Source organism: Melospiza georgiana, chromosome 1 (genome assembly GCF_028018845.1).
Source record: "Melospiza georgiana isolate bMelGeo1 chromosome 1, bMelGeo1.pri, whole genome shotgun sequence".
In the NCBI taxonomy this organism is placed as follows: domain Eukaryota; kingdom Metazoa; phylum Chordata; class Aves; order Passeriformes; family Passerellidae; genus Melospiza; species Melospiza georgiana.
In genome coordinates, this window is record NC_080430.1 from 54,192,625 (window position 1) to 54,210,773 (window position 18,149).

At 39.0% G+C, this 18,149-nt stretch overlaps 1 protein-coding gene across 1 annotated transcript in view; it reads right to left on the reverse strand.

Annotated features, from left to right (window-relative positions):
• SUGCT (succinyl-CoA:glutarate-CoA transferase) overlaps positions 1–16,864 on the reverse strand; it is a 310,449-nt gene extending 293,585 nt beyond the window's left edge. Inside the window, exons 1-6 of the mRNA XM_058031578.1 lie at positions 16,699–16,864; positions 13,073–13,124; positions 12,902–12,975; positions 10,743–10,828; positions 9,916–9,966; positions 4,675–4,795 (exon numbers count right to left, since the gene is read on the reverse strand). Of these exons, the coding sequence (XP_057887561.1) occupies positions 4,675–4,795; positions 9,916–9,966; positions 10,743–10,828; positions 12,902–12,975; positions 13,073–13,124; positions 16,699–16,864 (550 nt within the window). The remainder of the gene's footprint in view (positions 1–4,674; positions 4,796–9,915; positions 9,967–10,742; positions 10,829–12,901; positions 12,976–13,072; positions 13,125–16,698) is intronic.
• Positions 16,865–18,149: the final 1,285 nt, after the last annotated feature.

Genomic DNA, 18,149 nt, shown 5'->3' on the forward strand with positions numbered 1-18,149 from the left:
CCAAGCCATGGGCTGCCAGCTTCTCCAGGAGAATGCTGTGGGAGACAGAATCTAAGATTTTGCTGTAGCAACATCCACAGCCCTTCTCCCATCCACTAAGTGGGCACTGGTCATAAAGGGAGATCAAGTTGGTCAAACAGGACCTGCCTCTCACAAACTGGGCTGGCCAGGCCTGATCCCCTGGCTATCCTGCATATGCAATGTAATGAACTCAAGATAATCTGTTCCATAACTTTCCTGGGCACCAAGGTCAGGCTGACTGGCCTGTAGTTCTCTGGATCCTCCTTCTGGCCCTTCCTGTGGATGGGTGTCACATTGATCAACCTCTGCTGGGCCTCCCCAGTTAGCCAAGACTGATAATAAATTATGGAGAGCAGCTTAGTGAGTTCATCTGCCAGCTCCCTCACTACTTTTGTGTGAATCCCATCTCACTCCATGGACTTGTGAGTGTCTAACTGGCACAGCAGGTCACAAACTAATTACCCCTGGATTACAGGCAGTCTGTTCTGCTCCCCATCCCCATCTTCCAGCTCAGGAAGCTGGTTGATAACCCTTCTTTCTGTTGAAGACTGAGGCAAAAGAGACATTATCTGCTCAGACTTATTATCCTTTGTTGCAATATTCCTCTTTACATCCAATAGAAGTTGGAAATTTTCCTTGGCCGTTCTTCTGTTTTTAATGTATTTATAAAAGCACTTTCTAATATCTATCACAGAGCTGGCCAGATTGAGTTCTAGAAGAGCTTTTGCCTTCTAATTTTCTTTCTATGTGACCTAACAACACCCTTGTAGTCTTCCTGAGTTGCCTGCCACTTCTTCCTGAGGTGATAAACTCTTTTTTTCCTCTAATTTCTAGCAAAAGCTCCTTACTCAGTCAGGTAAGTCTTCTTCCCTGACAGCTTATTTTTTGCAAGCAAGGACAGACTGTTCCTGTGCCTTTACAATTTGCTTCTTAATGTATGTCCAGCCTTTCTAGACCCTTTTGTTTTTAAGGGCTGTTTCCCAAGGAACTCTCTGAACCAGTGTCCTGAACAGGCCAAAGTCCAGCCTCCTGAAGTCCAAGGTGGAGGTTTTGTTGACCCCTTCCTTACTTCACCAAGAGTTGAATACTCCATTATCTCATGGTCACTGTGCCCGAGATGTCATCTGCGCACCACCTTTCCCACCAGCCCTTCTGTTTGTAAAAAGCAGGTCTAGCAGGGTCCACCCCTTGCTAAGCTCACTCACCGGTTGTGTCAGAAGTTGTCTTCCACACTCGAGAAACCTTCTAGACTGCCTCCTCTCCACTGTGTTGAGTTTCCAGCAGACATCCCACAAGAAAAAGGGCTAGCAATTGTGACACATCAGCCAGAGGCTTACAAAATAATTCATCCATCCCGTCATCCCAGCTGGGTTGTCTATAATAGACTCCTATCAGGATGTCTGTGTTGTTGGCCTTCCCCCTGCTTCTTACCCACAGATACTCAACCTTGTCATCATCATCCTTGAGCTCTATGCAGTTGAAACACTCCCTAATGTACAGAGCCACGCCATCGCCTCTCCTTCCTTGCTTGTCCCTTCAGAAGTGTTTGTAGCCATGTAGCCATGAACTGCAGCACGCCATTTAAATGCCTCATCCCACTTCATTTCCCTGATGGCAGTCACAGCTTTCCTGCTGCACAATGGCCTTCAGCTCCTCCTGTTTGTTACCCATACTGATGTAGATGCACTTTAGCTGGGCTATCAATTTAACCCCTGACACAGGCATGCCAGGTTTACCTCTAGTGAGTCTGGTCTTACCTACTTCCCCCTTCAAACCAAGTTTAAAGCCTCCTCAATTGTCCCTGCCAACTCACAGGCCTAGAATCCTTTTCACTCTTTTAGAGAGACAAATCTTATTTGCCTGCAGCCAGCCTAGTGCTGTATAAACTATCCCATGAGAGAAAAAGCCAAAACTGCACCAATGGCACCAGTCTTTAAGCCATATGTTGATCAGGTTTTTCCTGTTTCTTTCAGCACTCTCCTCTGCTACTGAAAGCATTGAAGGAAACACCACCTCTGCTCTTATCCCTTCAACCGGTCATCCCAATGCCCTGAAGTTGCTTTTGATTGCCCTGGGAACTGTCACGGCTGACCTGGAAATACAGAATTACATATAATCAGAGGGCTGAATCAGTCCAAGGAGTCTTCTAGTAATATCTCTTACTTAGGCCCCAAGGAGGCAGCAGATTTCCCTGTGGGACAAGGCCAGTCAGTATCTGGGGCCCTCAGTTCCCCCCATTCTTCTTTTTTTACAGCTGTAGTTGTAATGTGGCTGGTTGACTGACTTGCCCCACACAGACCTTCACTATCACTTGTTTGACACTTGAGTCCTAGAGCCTTATACCTAGTCCCATCTCTCTTCACAAAAAAAAACCCAAACAAAACAAAACAAAAATACCCAAAAAAAAACCCAAGCATATCTGAATGCAGCAAAGTCAACCACAGCACAAAATAGTTAGGAATTGTAATATCTAGAATCACATCACTGAAGTTTTTGAAATCAATCAGGAATTCTTCTTAAATCAGTTTTCTGCCTGTTTGTGCCTTCTTGCATGTCCTAGTCTGGTTGCTTCTTTTAATATGCTTAGATTGAGGCTTTGCTATTTCCTGCCTTAACTCAGGATTATGAGCTGAGCTGATTTTTTGGATTTATGAGCTGGTTTTTTTTTTTAAGGGCACTGGAGCTTATATTTTTATTCCTAAAAGATGCATCATCCTTAAAAAGACATTGCTTATACCTGTTGAGTATCCAAGACTTAAACAACCATAATTTAGGAATTCAAGCTGCTTTATGAATGCCTAACTAAACATCACTTAGGTCTTACCTCCCAAACACTTTCAACTACAAGTTGCCATAGTCCATGAATAAGGCTTGTTGTTTCCCATTATAGAGCATAACTAAATTATGCATTACACAAAGCTCTAAACAGCAAGATTATGTGATTTTTGTTCAGCTTGTCTTCCAAGCAGTGAAAGAAGAAGCAAGTGACCTAGAAGTACAGAGGTGCTGTTTGATCATATAAGTATATGGTTAGAAAAGCAAAGGCTGACCTGGAGCTGAATTTGGCAAAAGACACAAAAGACAACATGAAAGTAAATCAGCAGCAGAAGGAAGACTAGGTAGGACATGGACCTATGGCAAAATAAACAAAGGCCACAAAGGTGGATGCATTTAATTCTTTTTTTGACTCACTATTTACCAAAAAAAGACGGCTCTCAGGAGTCTTAGGTCCCTGAGCCTAGGGGAGAAGTCTGCAGCAAGGAAGAGCTACCCTCAATTGAGGGAGCACTCAAAACATATAAAAGTATGCATCCTTGTAGCAGAGGACAGCAGTATTTTCTGCACTGGGAAGAGTGCCAAGCAGGCCAAGGAGGAAGATCCTTCCCCTCTTCTCAGCACTGCTGAGGCCACATCTGTAGTCCTGTGACTGGCTCTGGGCTGCCCAGTAAAAGGCAGACACCGACTTAATGAGGCAAGCACGGAGTCACAAAGGTGATTAAGAGACTGGAGCATCTGACACAAAATGAGAGGGTGTTGTACCTCACACAGATTGTTTGGATGCAATTTTAATTATTTTCCATCATTATGGGTACAGCAACTAAACAAAAAAAAAACAAACAAAAATGCAAATCCACTTGACAAATTCTAGTTGTGAGATTATACACACGAGCAAATGTGATAAACATTGTAGTAACTAGCCACTGACCAACCTAAATAGGTGTTTAAACAAAGATTCTCATCAAGCCCTGAATATAATTGCCTTTCTGCTCTTGACATTTTCAGACATTAGCCACACAAACATGATAAATACACCACAAAAGACTAAAAAGCTATTTGATTTCTATTAAATAACATCCATACCCAGTACCAAAAAGACAAAGCCATTAATTCTGCAGAAATTGAAGAGCAAAGCAGATTTATAACTAAGATTTTAAAACAGTCTAAAAATATCTGCAATTTCTGCTGTTATTTAATTGCATTTTAATATTAGACTTTTCATTTTAGTTGATTAAGATTTTAGGGGTGGTTTTTGTTGGGGTTTTTTAATCAGTTTTTCAGACTTAAAATTGTTTTTATATGAATATCAGCATACATGTGTCTATTTCCTTTTCATTCTTCCCTGCTTTTATAAAGTACATACAACTCTTCTACTGTTTCAGTTACCAAGCAATAGACTGTAAAAAAGTCATGCAAAACTTCCATAAACAGGTAACTGCACAATTCTGAAGAGAGAGATACTTCAGAGTAGTAAAAACCACAGAGATTACAAGATTTAAAACACATAATATGTAAATTGATTCAGTAAAACTGCTGGGAGAGTTAAAAAAAAAAAAAAAAGAAAGGAAAAAAAAAAGAAATCTCAGTTTTCAGCTAGTTTAAATCAAAATCCAAGGAGACCAGCCCATCATGGCTCCTTTGAAAACAACAGAACATGTCAGGCTGCTATGGCAATGACACTTAACAGCTACTAAGCTGTTGACATGGTTGCTTCCTCAAACGTTTTCTATACCTGTTTTTGAATTGAACTCACTTAAACTCTCAATTTATCTTAACTGACATCAAAGTAACATACTTCTATACAACCACATGACTCTTATAACACTTTGACTGAAATAAAGGAAATAATGAACATAAAGAATTGAAAAAAAATACCTGTTATTGAACAGTACACTATGTGAGGAGCAATCTTTTCAATGTCTTCATAACCTAGACCCATTTCAGCCAGCTTCCCAGGGACAAAGTTTTCCACAAAAACATCAGATGCTGCTGCAAGCTTTAGAAAAGAAAAGGATAAGTAAAATCTGTTAATTAACTCCTAAAAGTTGAATAAATTCTTATGTAACTTAATTTTAAAATCTTGCTAATGAAAATTGCTCCAGTCTTGCTCATACAAGAAAAGCCTTTAAAGATTTTTTTTTTAACTGTCAGATTGTGCATTTCTGCACACTACATATTAGAGATGCTGCATATTTAGAAAGAAGACTGTCAAAACCCTAGAGTGACTAGACAAAACTGTGGTATTATCAGTATCACATCAATTTCCTAAGGCTTGACAACAGTTTACCAGAGCAATCTTCACATACATTCTTTCTACTCCCTTTTTCTTAAGAAAAGTGAAGTGATATATCTCCATTATTCATGTTTTCTCCATAATAAAAATAATTTTAAAATTTTTCATTTTCAAGTCATTGATTAGAATTACCATAACAAGGCCATATATCCAACTTTCTATATGTAGAATTAGAATAGGGAGCCTAACAACACTTAAAATACAAAAAATTAAAATTAAGATCCTAAAGTCACATTAAATACAATAGTTCTATCAAGTTCTGCAATATGACTTTTTTCATTGCTTACAAATGAATCACCGAGTTCAAAAATCTATTGATGTTGAGATTAACATATAACCTTAATTTGCTTTAAATTCCATCCTCTCTTATAAAAATTATAAGCAGATCTCCATATGGAAATTTCACTGAGACTAACACAAGTTGACTCCTGAAACATGAGAACTGCATGTCAAAAGACAGATGTATGCCTTGAGGGACTTGTAGGCTTTCTGCCTGGTAAATTGTGTGGGGCATGTGTGAGTGCACAGGAATTTAAGAAATGCTCCCTAACAGGTACACATATTTGTGCATCCATTTTTAAGCATAACTGATATATTAATTGCTTAATGCTATTTGCAGCCAATCAAGGAGGCACCACAATCTCTGAAACTGCCATGTCACTGTGTAATTAAATACACAGTGTGTTAAAGAAGCTCCCACAACTAGTGTCATCATAACAGAAATCACAATGCCTTAATGAAAGATTAAGTTAAGGAGGTTTTATTTTCTATTTAAATCCATCACAGTTCATATATAAATACTTTTCAAACTGGTAATGCTACAGCTATAGCCTAGTTGATTCAAGAGATGAAATTGGTTCCAACTTCTGTATTGATTTCACTGTGATTTTGTAATCTGTGAAAATAACAGTGATCGAATGGGCTAAAACAGTTGAAAGTTATTGTCCATGTTATACTGAAGAACTCCCATCTCCCACAAGCCACTGAGGAAGAAAGCATGACACACAGTACTGCAACATGAAAAACACCATACTTCTGACTGGGCAACATACACGAAATTACAAAAATGCTAAGTGAGGATATAATGACTTGGGCCCAGAGTTTAGCAGGGTATATGCTCTCAGAGAAAGGAGTTTTCAAGACACATTACAAGTGCTGTGCCAGTTCTGCATCTAAAGTTTCCATTTAAAATAGTTTTTAATATATAAAGGTGGCAATCTACATGTAGATTTGATGCTCAAGGAACCAACAATTCTGCCATAGTGGAAAACTATGGATACACAGTCTGATCCAAACTGATGCCTTAAATTGTAGCTTTTATATTTTCCAGATTCTATGCTGCATTAGTATATAACTCTGAACTTCATATAAAGTGTTAGCAAGTTCTCTTCACAGGTTAGTTTGACAAAACAATCCTTTTCCAGCCCAAGAACCAAGGACACCATTGCAGCTTCAGGCCCAGAAACTATAAACAGTGAGCTGAGGAGAGCAATCTGGGAGGATGGGGCTGTATAACCTGAAGCTGTAATTGGAAAATTAACCCCAATATGTAAATGGACCAAAACTTATAAAAGTGTGCAAATGTGTGACCGGTCATCCATCCTGGGTGTAGCCATGGCCAGGCTCTTGTGCTGCCCAAGGTGTATCCTTCAAAGGCCTTCTTTAATAAATACCTACTTTAATCCTTTCACACTGTCTAGCCTCTGTTCTAGGTAGCCTCTCAAGGCATCAAAACAATGTTCTTAAAATGCACAGAGATTTTCAGTCTCAATGGGGTCTTAAGTCCACTGTCAACTACAATTTCATACCTCATGCCCTAAAATTCTTCTAAACATCACTTATATTTTAACACCTACTAACAGAGCAATACTACACAGACCTGACTTGGAATACTATCTGTTCCAGAGAGGACACTGATAGGCTCAATGTCTATGCCTCAGGAAATAATGAACAGCAGAGTTCATGCCAAAGTAGTCTTTAAGTTGAATAACAAAGAATGATGCTGTTAACTTTTTAAAGGAAACCATGCATACCTTTTGGAAGTTTTGGTTGGTGTTTTGTTTGGGGATTTTTTTTTTTGTGTTTTGTGTGCTTTGGTTTTTATAAGAACTCGACAGAGAAGAATCTGCATAACACATACATATAAACAAATACATTTATATATATGTGTGAGTATCTTGCTTTATCAAGTAAGAGAACAAGGCATGGGATGTATTGACCTTTCAGCTAAAAATAGTGAAAGAGAAGTAGTGCCATCAGCTCCCAGTCAATACAAGTCCCAAGTTCTTCATGAATAAAAAAATTTAAAATTCATTAGTTAAGGCTAAATAATCCACAGGAGAGAAGTATACTCAAGGTTCTTAAAGTGAGTTTCTGACAATAACAAATAAATAATGTTCTAAAGAGAACAAAAAGATATCAGAGCATGGGACTGGCACGTGTACAATCACTGAAGACAATAAAAATAATTTTTATTCAGACAAACAAATATTTGGAATGCAAATTAACAGCCAGCCAAAAACATTAGAAGGGAAGAAAGAGAGACCTAGCAAAAAAGAAAGAAATAAGTCACAGGAATAATTTTGTGGAAATCAAGTAATCATGTGTGAAAGAATAGATCCTTGAAAAAATATTTTGTAGTGTTGTGCCAAAGGATGAAAAGCAACCAGGATCCCTGATTAATAGATTTCTTCAGCTCACTTGATATTACTGACTAATTGCCAAGTCTATGTTTTTGACATATACTTGAGGACTGTCTACTGCTGTTTTTCTAACATGATTCTAAATTGAGAATTGCCCTCTTAAAACTACACAAAATATATGTGGGAAACAAAACCTATTTTAACCATGATACCTTGCTTCATAAAGGTAAAGATTATAACCTTATTACATTTCTTTGTAGCTTTTACACTGGTGACACAACTCATATTTATGTATGAATAAGCAGTGTCACAAACTTCAATTTATACTTTTCATCAGCTACTTTAAAGATATGGACACCTCTTGTCATAGTAACAAATACAATGCTGAACAATGCCCAATTCTATACAGATCTGTCCTGATGACAGCAGAAGACAAGTGAAAACAAGAGCCTGTTATAAATAACTTCCCTTTACACATATCTTTTGACAAACCTCCAAACAGAAGTTTCATTTGAGATGAATAATGGAATGTCAAGACCTTTGCACCAAATGCTTTCAAAACATATCATTCAAAATCAAGGAGAAGGATGAACAACTCCACAAGTAGCATGACAAACAGAGCTTCATCAGTTTTCAATGTTGCTGTATCACAGATAGGGATGGCATTGATTTGAGGAACAGAAAGCTATAGTGGTTATTAAAGCCACTTTAAAAAAGGATAGAAAATATAAGAAATTGTTTTTTCACAGGCAGTCTCCTCATTTTTACAGCTAGTGTGGTAAATATTTAACAGATGATGCCACTTTTTCCTCCACCTCATCTTGACTCATAGGCCCAGCTGCCTTTAACTCTTCAAACGCCTTCAGCCCACACATGTGGAATCAGTGGACACTCTGAGTAGTTTCTCTTTCACCATTTTAAAGGTCAAATAATAAATTAATCTTCTTCCACAAGGGAAAAAAATTTTATAGCACTTAATTAGAATATGACTAGTTTATCCAAAATGATGCCTGTGCAAATTTTTTTTTTATATTGTGCACATTTTTTTCCAAATGAAAATTTCTACTTATAAATTTTTAGAAGTTAAACACAGCTCCATAACAAACTAACAATAAATGCCTCTGTTCTGCAAAAAGAGGCAGAATTATAGAATTATTATTATAGACTCACTTTCACTGTAGAATTATATCTATATATAATCTATATAGATATATATAGATATATATCTATATCTAACCTCCAAAGTATTTCTGTATGAAGTATCTTTGCATAGATAACAAATCAAAAGCATCAGAAAACTTAATCTATTTCCATTTTATGCAATATTCCCAACAAAAAGCACTGCCAGACAAATTCCACCTACTGCATGACACATAGTGTCACTGTGGAAAAAGGATTGGAACTGATACTGAAACAAGCAGTAACAGAAGTCAGCTGCTACTACTGCAGGGCTTAAAACACACCACTAGCAAGTAGCAGATCTTGCATTTCTCAACAAGTAATAAATAAAGGGTTGACAAAACTCAAGTTTGACAAAATGTGATATTTGATGGTTTTATTATTTTTAGATAGAGAAATGGATCATCTTAAAAGACATTGAAGTCAAATACTGAAAAAGAAACCAATACTAAGTTTCACCTAGAGGACAGTGTTTTTCAGGAGGATGTACAGCAACTGAACACTGTAACATTCAAAAAACTGCATTTACTGGAACACAGCATCTCCTCCTAACTGCTCACTGACTTCACCTGATCAGTGCATCTTGAATTGTTCTACTGCAGTAGAACAGCAAGATCAGTAGCACAGCAGCAGCAACAGGAAAGGAATAGCCTATTAGACCATTTCCTCACAATACTTCATGTGAAGATTTTGATGACATTTTCATGTGTAAATCTAAATTCATTATGTAAATCATGTAAATCTAAATTCATTATAAGTAGTGAATGTCATCATGTAAATCTAAATTCATTATAAGTTACACTGAACATTGAGTCCAGAAGCACAGAGTACAGAAGTATATATTGTAATTTACAAAATTTACTGCATGCATCGATTTTTTTTAAATTATCAAATTAATATTTCAAATGCAGAGTTTAATCCTTATTACTTAGTGTAACTTGTGAATCACTTAGGATCACCACAATACAAAACAAGGACACCTCACATGCTATTAAAACCTACCTCTTTGATTACCTTTACTCCTTTTGAATCCTTCATGTTGATAGCTATACTCTAGAGATCAAAAATAAATACAACAGTAATTTATGTGGAAAAAATATGTGAAAGGTATTATCAGCCTATTCTAAACATAACCAACAGTCAAATTGCACACTAGGGCTAATTTGGATAAATAAATTTTAACACATAGCCTATCTCCTCCTGCAAAAAAAAAAAATTCTCTCAGCAAAACAAGCTGAACTATATCTCATTAATGAATCAGACAAGGACCAAAACCAGTCTGACAGGTGGGCAGCCTGTTCACTAAATATTTACACAGGACCCACTACTGCAAGTACACAGGGGGACACCAGAAACATTTGTTTCAATGGTAACAAGCCATTAAACAATTCAGGTATGCCATGAAACTTCATGTTAAGTTTCAAAACTAGATTTAGCCACCCTCACCATGGTATAATGGCAGCACTCTACCTGCCAGCTGACACAGGGCAACTGAGCTGATGCACCTGGAAAAAATGATCACTCAAATAAAATATCCCTTCCTCTCAGCAGGTCTCATTTTCAGTTAATCAGCACCAGCAACTGAAGACCATCAGGAGCACTCTTGCTTTTCTATTTTGCCTCAGCTGCCCACAGCACAGTACCAGAGATCTGCAAACTTTGCTGTTCTAAAAACTTAGGGATTTTCTCCTGAAATTTATTCATCATAATGTTAGGTTAATGTAAGTATTGCTCCACTATATATGCTAAGAATCAAACTAAAAAGTGTTTTATATTCAGTTATAATTACAGTAAGCATAGGTTCATGTCCCATTCCACACCCCACTTACCTTTTTATTTCTATTGACACTGAGAAAATAAATACTTTCTCTCCCAGCAAAAGGTGGGCCCCAGGCTCTTGTGTCATCACCAGCTCCTGAAAGAAATGCCATCACATATTCATAGTTGCCAAATACCACACACCCAACAAATAAGAATAAAAAGCTTTTCTCCAATATTACATTAAAGTCATATAAGCTTCATCTAGCAGGCAGGACAAATATTAGTTTAAAATATTTATTTTAGGATATTTATATCAAAAAAGAACACCTAATAAAGAATGCAATTAAGCAAAGTGAACAAAGTTTTTGCTAGTGTTGGGATTCCATTTAGTCTTGAAAATACTAATACAGTCACAGACCACTAGTGTATTTGCAGGTTTTTTGGTTGTTTTTCACTTGTGGGTTGGTATTTTGGTTGTTTTCTTGGGGAGCCTGGGGAAAGGGGAATTGGAGTTCTTTTGGTAGTTTGTTTGTTTTAACTTAATATAGGCCTACAACACAATTCTTTTTAGTCAATCCTGAAGAATTTAGTAGTCTCTTGCCTGCACCAAGTCACGCAGTTCATCTGGTCAGTAAGGTATTCCTGAAATACTCCAGACATAACATCAAGATACCACTGACAGACAGCAACTGATTAAGTCACATGCTGCATAATGCCAACTAAAAGAAGTGCTCCCAGATGGCTGGTGCAGGGCCCCACCTCCAGCCCTTCCAAAAATCCTGCCTTAAATATGCTGCAGACACTGATATTAATATATCATTTATGCTTAATTTCCAATTTTTAACCTTTCTTAAACATCATGAAGACTAGAAATCTATTTTAAATAGAATTAAAGCTAAATTCAACTTCAGCTAGAATCACTGTCCTGAGTGTTAGCAAGCATGTGCATTCCTGTATCTATTTCAATATCTAGCCTTCATCTACTTGTTAACTTCACATAATTGAAAACTTTCCTTAGTGAGGCAGCAGGAAGCCTGATACAAAAACCCAGGTACAGAATCAAGCTGAAGAACCTTAGGTGGCATGTTACATAGCCACTGTCACAATTATGCTATGCACTATAGTAACACAAAAGTCTACAGCCATTTAAGATCTACAGTGGCAGAAGTTATGCAAACATATAATTTGCTTATCAACATTTCTACTGTTTATTTTCTCAAAATACTATTTTAGTTCAAGCAGGATGCTTAGGAGGGCAGGGGCAATCTCTTCTCAGTGTACTTTAAGTGATTCAAAGGAAAACATTTCAGTAATACTTTCCCTGTAGAACACTAGTGAAGCTACTGTTCTTTTGGATTAATACTCCTGTGAAAGTGGACATCCTCTCACAGAAAGAGAGGATTACTCACCTTCTAAAATGTTTGACATTTAGAATTCTGAAGCTGGCCTTCTTCTTCGATCACAAAAAAATGCAGACCTCCAAAATCATTACTTCATACTTAATTGCTGACATTGCTCTGTTGCTACTACCTAGATATTTGGAATACCACCATTGTTGGACTAATCTGATACTACAACATTGATGTACCTTTGCCTGGTCACAAAAGTGAAAACCTTTATAACACTGATCAGTAAATAAGAATGACCTATAGACCGAGGTGGCAAAACCTTTGTCAAAACTTCATTGTTTCCTTAAATGTCCAAACATTCGATATTTTCTACTACAAATAAAATATAGAGAATGTACTATGTTTAGTATCTCAACTATTTTCACCAACTAGTTTCAAGACCAGTAATACCAAAAAGAGAGAAAATTAAAGAATGGAAATTTAAAGGAAAAAACCACATTACACAATGTGCAGTTGTTATGGCATAATCACACACCTCAAATGCATAATGATGCATAAAACTTAGAGCCAAGTGAGGGGACTATTTCTAAAAAAGAACCAAATGCCATGCAATTTATTATTCTTCTTATATGGTCTTCCAAAACTAAAAAGTGTAGCTATACCATAAGAATGAAGCATTTTTTTACCAGTACCCAATCCTCAGAAACTGTTTGGATAAGCGCATATGCTGCATGGAAGAAGAAAACCACTGTGTTAAGCTAAAAAATATACAAAAATGAATTATAAGTCAATTATCCAATGTCCTTACATTATCTATATATACATATGCTTAATATCCAGTTCTTATTATATCTAAAATAAACAAATAAAAATCTTACCTGGTCTTTCCACTTTGATAACTTCAGCCCCTAGATCTCCCAAATTCATTGTGGCAAATGGTCCTGCAAGAACCCTTCAATATGAAAAAAAAAAATATTGTTTTCTTATTTTTTCCAATCAGAATATTTGCAGTTAGACACACTATTACCAACCATAGACAAAACACAAACCTTGTTAAATCAAGAATTTTCACACCATCCAATGGCTTTACATTACTAGCACCTGACAAGAAACAAAAAACAGTGACTTCAATCTCAAAAAAACCACATTGTTTTTAGAACACTCATCATTCTCCCTCAACTCTCTTCCCTAATAAATGATAATAAAGCTTTCTGAACAAACTGGTTATTAGGGGCATACTACATTAGTAAAGCCTTTCAAAGTTGGAAAACTTTATGTATTGTATATGAAATGTATGACATTTCAGAACCTATTCTAACTCCCTAGCAAGTCTACAATAAAGCTACTTTATAGCAATACTTTATACGTGCCTTCCACAAACACTCAAACAGTTTTTAAAGGCTAATCTGAAGAAAGATTCAAAACAAGCATTTTAGCAAGCAGCATCAGGATGACATAAGCTAAAAGTAAGGGTACCAGACCAATAGGAAGCATAGTAGATAGAATTCACAAAGTGTGAATTCTCACCTCTGTAGACCTAGCCACTTGCATCACACACACACACACAAAGAATATCCCCTTTACAAAACTTAAGGCAGAATACACGAGCCAAGGAAACTTTCAATGGCAGCTGCACATGCAGGATAATTACTAAGAAATCACAATGCTTTCTTCCTTTCCCTCACGCTTTCCAACCTGACCAGGTCTAAGAAACAACAGTAATGGCAATAAACATCACAGACAGAGCAAATAATCTCATAGTCTAGACTAGGTTGGCCAACTATTTCTTTGGTGGCATTAGGTTATCTTCTTCTCCCTCAGTCTTTAATTGAAGGCAAGGGACACAAACACTTCATCACCCTGTGAGGACGGTCATTCAGCTACTGGTCTCACACACAAACCAAAGCACCTGGCCAGTTAACACCACCAAAGTGACACATACCAGCTTGTAGCAAGCCTCTCTTTTTGGAGCTGGTCCTGGTAAGACAAGGATGTAAAACATATTGTGGGGTGAGGGGGTGGGAATCAAACAAACCACGTTCATTCAAAGCCTGCAGGGCACTGTGGTGCATCTCCCATATCATGCAGCAGTGCATGCCTGTATCACCTGCTCCACATTCCCTGCATTAGACCTGAACCACCATTCAGTCACCCTCAAAACCCTCCTTCCTACATATGGGAAGAAGATTTATATCAAGAGAGAGATAAACGAAGCTACAGAGAAGCAGCAGTAGAAATTCAAGGTTTCTGCTAAAATATTTTCATTGACTGCACTGCCCTAAACGAGGACACTTGCATCCCATTGTTCATCTTGAAGTAATTTTCCTCCATTATTACCACTTACTCCAGGGAGATTTCCATTTAATGGGTTTTGTGCTTTAATATAACATGCAGCGTGTTTAAAACATATACATCTAGGAAAGGCCATGTGTTTTGCACTTTCAAAGCCTTTAGGAAAACCTAAAGGCTACTACTCTTCAGTGGTTGCCACTGCTCTTCATTGCTCCACACCTCCATGGGTTCCAGACATTGGAAAACAGTTCAGCCAGGAAAACACCACGGACCCTCCAGTATAACTGCAGTTTTATCAAGCTGCTTGCAAAATTTTCTCCACAAAAACCCTACTCTTTTTTCCAAAAATATGTAAAAAGCTTTACTGAAGCTCCCCAAAAATTAAAAATATGTAATTTCAGTTTAAAAAGGTCCATCTTCCTCTATTATTTCCACACCTTTTAGAGCTGCACTTTGATAGCTCACCTATTCTCATCCTGAACCAATACTTAGGGCTACTCACAGATACACCACCAGAACAACAGCAACCATTCCTACAACTTGACTGCAGGCAGAGAACTTGACTTTATAGATTCCTACAACTTGACTGCAGGCAGAGAACCTGTTTGCTCTGAAAAGCAAACAGGTTCTCTGCCTGCAGTCAAGTTGTAGGAATCTATAAAGATATTTCTCCAAAAAAAGCCAGTAAAATGTTAAGATTAGTCTGTAAATATGTATTTATGCATAACTAAAACTGATGAACCCTTACTAACTATCACATCACTCACATTATGGCATCATCTAACACTCCATTCAGGGGTTAGGACTCTTCCACAGCTGGAACAGAATAGGCGAGCACAACTCTTGCTCTGAAGACAGATCATTGTGATTTATTTTTTTTTTTAATGACAGCAAATAACAAATATCCATGATGATGAAGAAATGCAAGAAAGATCAAAAGTTTTCTTTTGAAAATTGAGGTGCAGACCTGTTAGTCTCTTCAGAATAGAAGAACACAGATGTTCACCAAAAAATATATATGAGCTAGATTATATATGCAGTGTGACAATAATTTGCTGAAATAACTGCAGTAGAAAGCCTTTTGACATCAGCAGTTCTGATACATGAATCCTGAATAAGAGAGTATTATCTATTGTAGGAACAAAAAGAAACAAAACCACATAATAAACAAACACAAGAGATCAGAATTCATCAGCATTAACTAGAATTATCTCCTGAGTTTTTACTTTCATCACTACTTTCCTAAGCAGGGACATACCCAAAGTTAGACTTTGTTACGATTTTGACTCAACAGTCTTAATTTTCAAAATGCAAACTCACATTTTCTCTTGTATTTTTGCTTTTATTTATACCAGTAACTTGATGACTGAATGAAAAATCACTCTGCCAGCTCTAACTATATCCTCTATGTAAGCTCTTGCTTCCTATGATGCTTGAATTTATTGTGAATTAGAGTTTCATATGTATCTTTCATAAATAACTTCGATAAACACACCCTCTCGCTCTCAATATGATTTACACCCTCTAGCTAAGCTCAATAGTTTGTTCCAAGGTTGGCCAAGTCAAACAATACAAATAAGCAACCAACAGAGAGACCACTCCATAGAACAGAAATCAATTCTTGTGTCATATTCCAAAAATATTTTCTTTACACTTGGGACAGAAGACGACAGCTAGAAGAGACAATTAATATTTGCAACAATGCAAATTCAGAGATTCCATTCCAATTACTTTCAATTCCAGAGGACATGACTGCTGCACAATCAGCACTTTTTCACTTTTTCCATGCAGTAAGTTATAATCAAGTCCATCACTACCGTGGACTAACTCACAATCAGTGGGTACGCTCCAGCCTGGAACACACTTGGTACGTTCAGAGTAGGAGGCAGAACTGCAAACTTCTACCGATTCTAGTGCCAGCAAAGCTGTTGTTCCTATTTTTCTGTTATTTAATAACAGAGAAACTTGAAGCCAGAGAACAATGAATTTGTTGCAGCTTTGATTTATTTCATTTCATTTTCCAAAAAAACTTAAAAGCAGAAAATTAGACTTTGGTAACCTTACAAGAAGACGGGGCCCGGAACACGGCGTGCCATCAGCCGGGCAGCCAGGAGAGCCGACACGCTCCGTGTCCCCAGCGGCGCGTCCTGCGGCCGAAGTCCGAGCGCCGAGGCCGCCGCGGGGCCGCGCTCAGAGCCCTCGGCCCGGCCCTCACAGGAGCCTCCCGCAGGTGCTTGGCGCCCGCCTCCGGGAAGCGGCACCGACCCCCGCCCCAGCGGCACCGACGGGGGCACAGGGACAGAGGGGCCCGACGCGGCGGGAGAGGGGAGGCAGAGGAGGAGGAGGAGGAGGAGGAGGAGGAGGGTGCGGCACGGCTCGGTACCTGCCGGGGGAGCGCCTCCGCTCCGCGCCCCGCCGCCGCTGCCCGGGGAAGGGGAGGCAGAGGCAGCGCTCAGGGCTCTGGCGCAGCCGCCGGCAGCTCCGGGGCAGGGGCTCCTCCAGAGACCCCCGCAACACCGGCTCCTTCTCCCCAGCCCGGCGCGCAGCATCCCGGCCACTCGAGACAGCTCCGAGCGCTCGGCGCAGGCGCCGCCGCCCCCTTCCCGTCCCGCTCCCGGGACAGGCTCGGAGCTCCCGGGACGGGGGGCGCGCAGGCGCGGGCGGGAGGGCGGCCCCGGGCCCAGCGGCGCTGCCGGCCGGCTGCCCGCTCCGCGGCACGGCGGGACGGGGCGCCGCTCCTGTGCCCTGAAGCGCTCCCGCTTCAGAGAGCAGGGAGGCGTCCTGCAGATGTTCGCGGCGGGAATTCCGCTCTTTGACGGCTGTATGTACTTCCAGCTCGGCGTACATACAACATTGCCAAGGTAGAATAAAAGTAGAAACCTTTCCACCACCAGCAGCACCCCGAAGGGTTTTCCGCACTTACCGAGGCAGGCAGCCGCACTGGATGCGCCCAGCCGTACGAGGGAGATCCTTCCCCTCATTTCGCCGTCACTGAAGGTGCAATATCCTCATACTGTAAGCTGTCTCTCCAGCTGGATGTAGCTATGGAAGGGTTAGCTTGAACTGACCTTTGAGCAACGCTTCCCTGAACGAAGTACCCTCAGACTACTTGTAGTCTGTGTTAGGAGAGAGGAGAAGACTTGTTACAGGAACACCATGGTGTCTTCTTGCCTCTCTAACAGGATAAAAAAGACTGCACAGAGGTTTGGCATTTGTTTGTTTGAAATATGTGAGGATAAGACAACTCCTGTATCTCAAAAGCAACCGAAAGTTCTGACTGCTTGAAAATGAGCACGATGAGCAGCACAGGCTTAAGACATGTCACATGTCAGTCTGCCTAAATGCTGAGGAAGAACATAGAGAAAATCTACATGACAGGTTTGTTGATTGGACGTGCTGTGTGTAAATAAAGTGCTACATGGATGCTTTAAGATTTGTCAACAAGAAATTAATCAGCACAGTTACCCCAGCATAACTCAACATGTGCACAATGGTATGTATGTCTAATTCATATGTTACGAAAAGGGTTTAAATTAAACTCTGCTTTTTTGGAATGAGACAGCTAATTTGGTAAGTTACATTGATAACTTGTGTAGACATGGCATTCCTTGAGTGCACAATAAAAACAGATAGTCTTCCAGACTAAAGGATTATCAAAAAATATAAATGAGCAGGTTTAGTCTCTTTCCATTTTAGAATTTAACAGATATTGACTCATTTTTCACAGAGAGATTGTATAACATAGTGGGGAGGTGAGTTCCCTGTGAATATAAACTTAGTGTTTGCTGTAACAAAAAAACACTTTAACACATTGTAAAGGAACAAACCAAAACC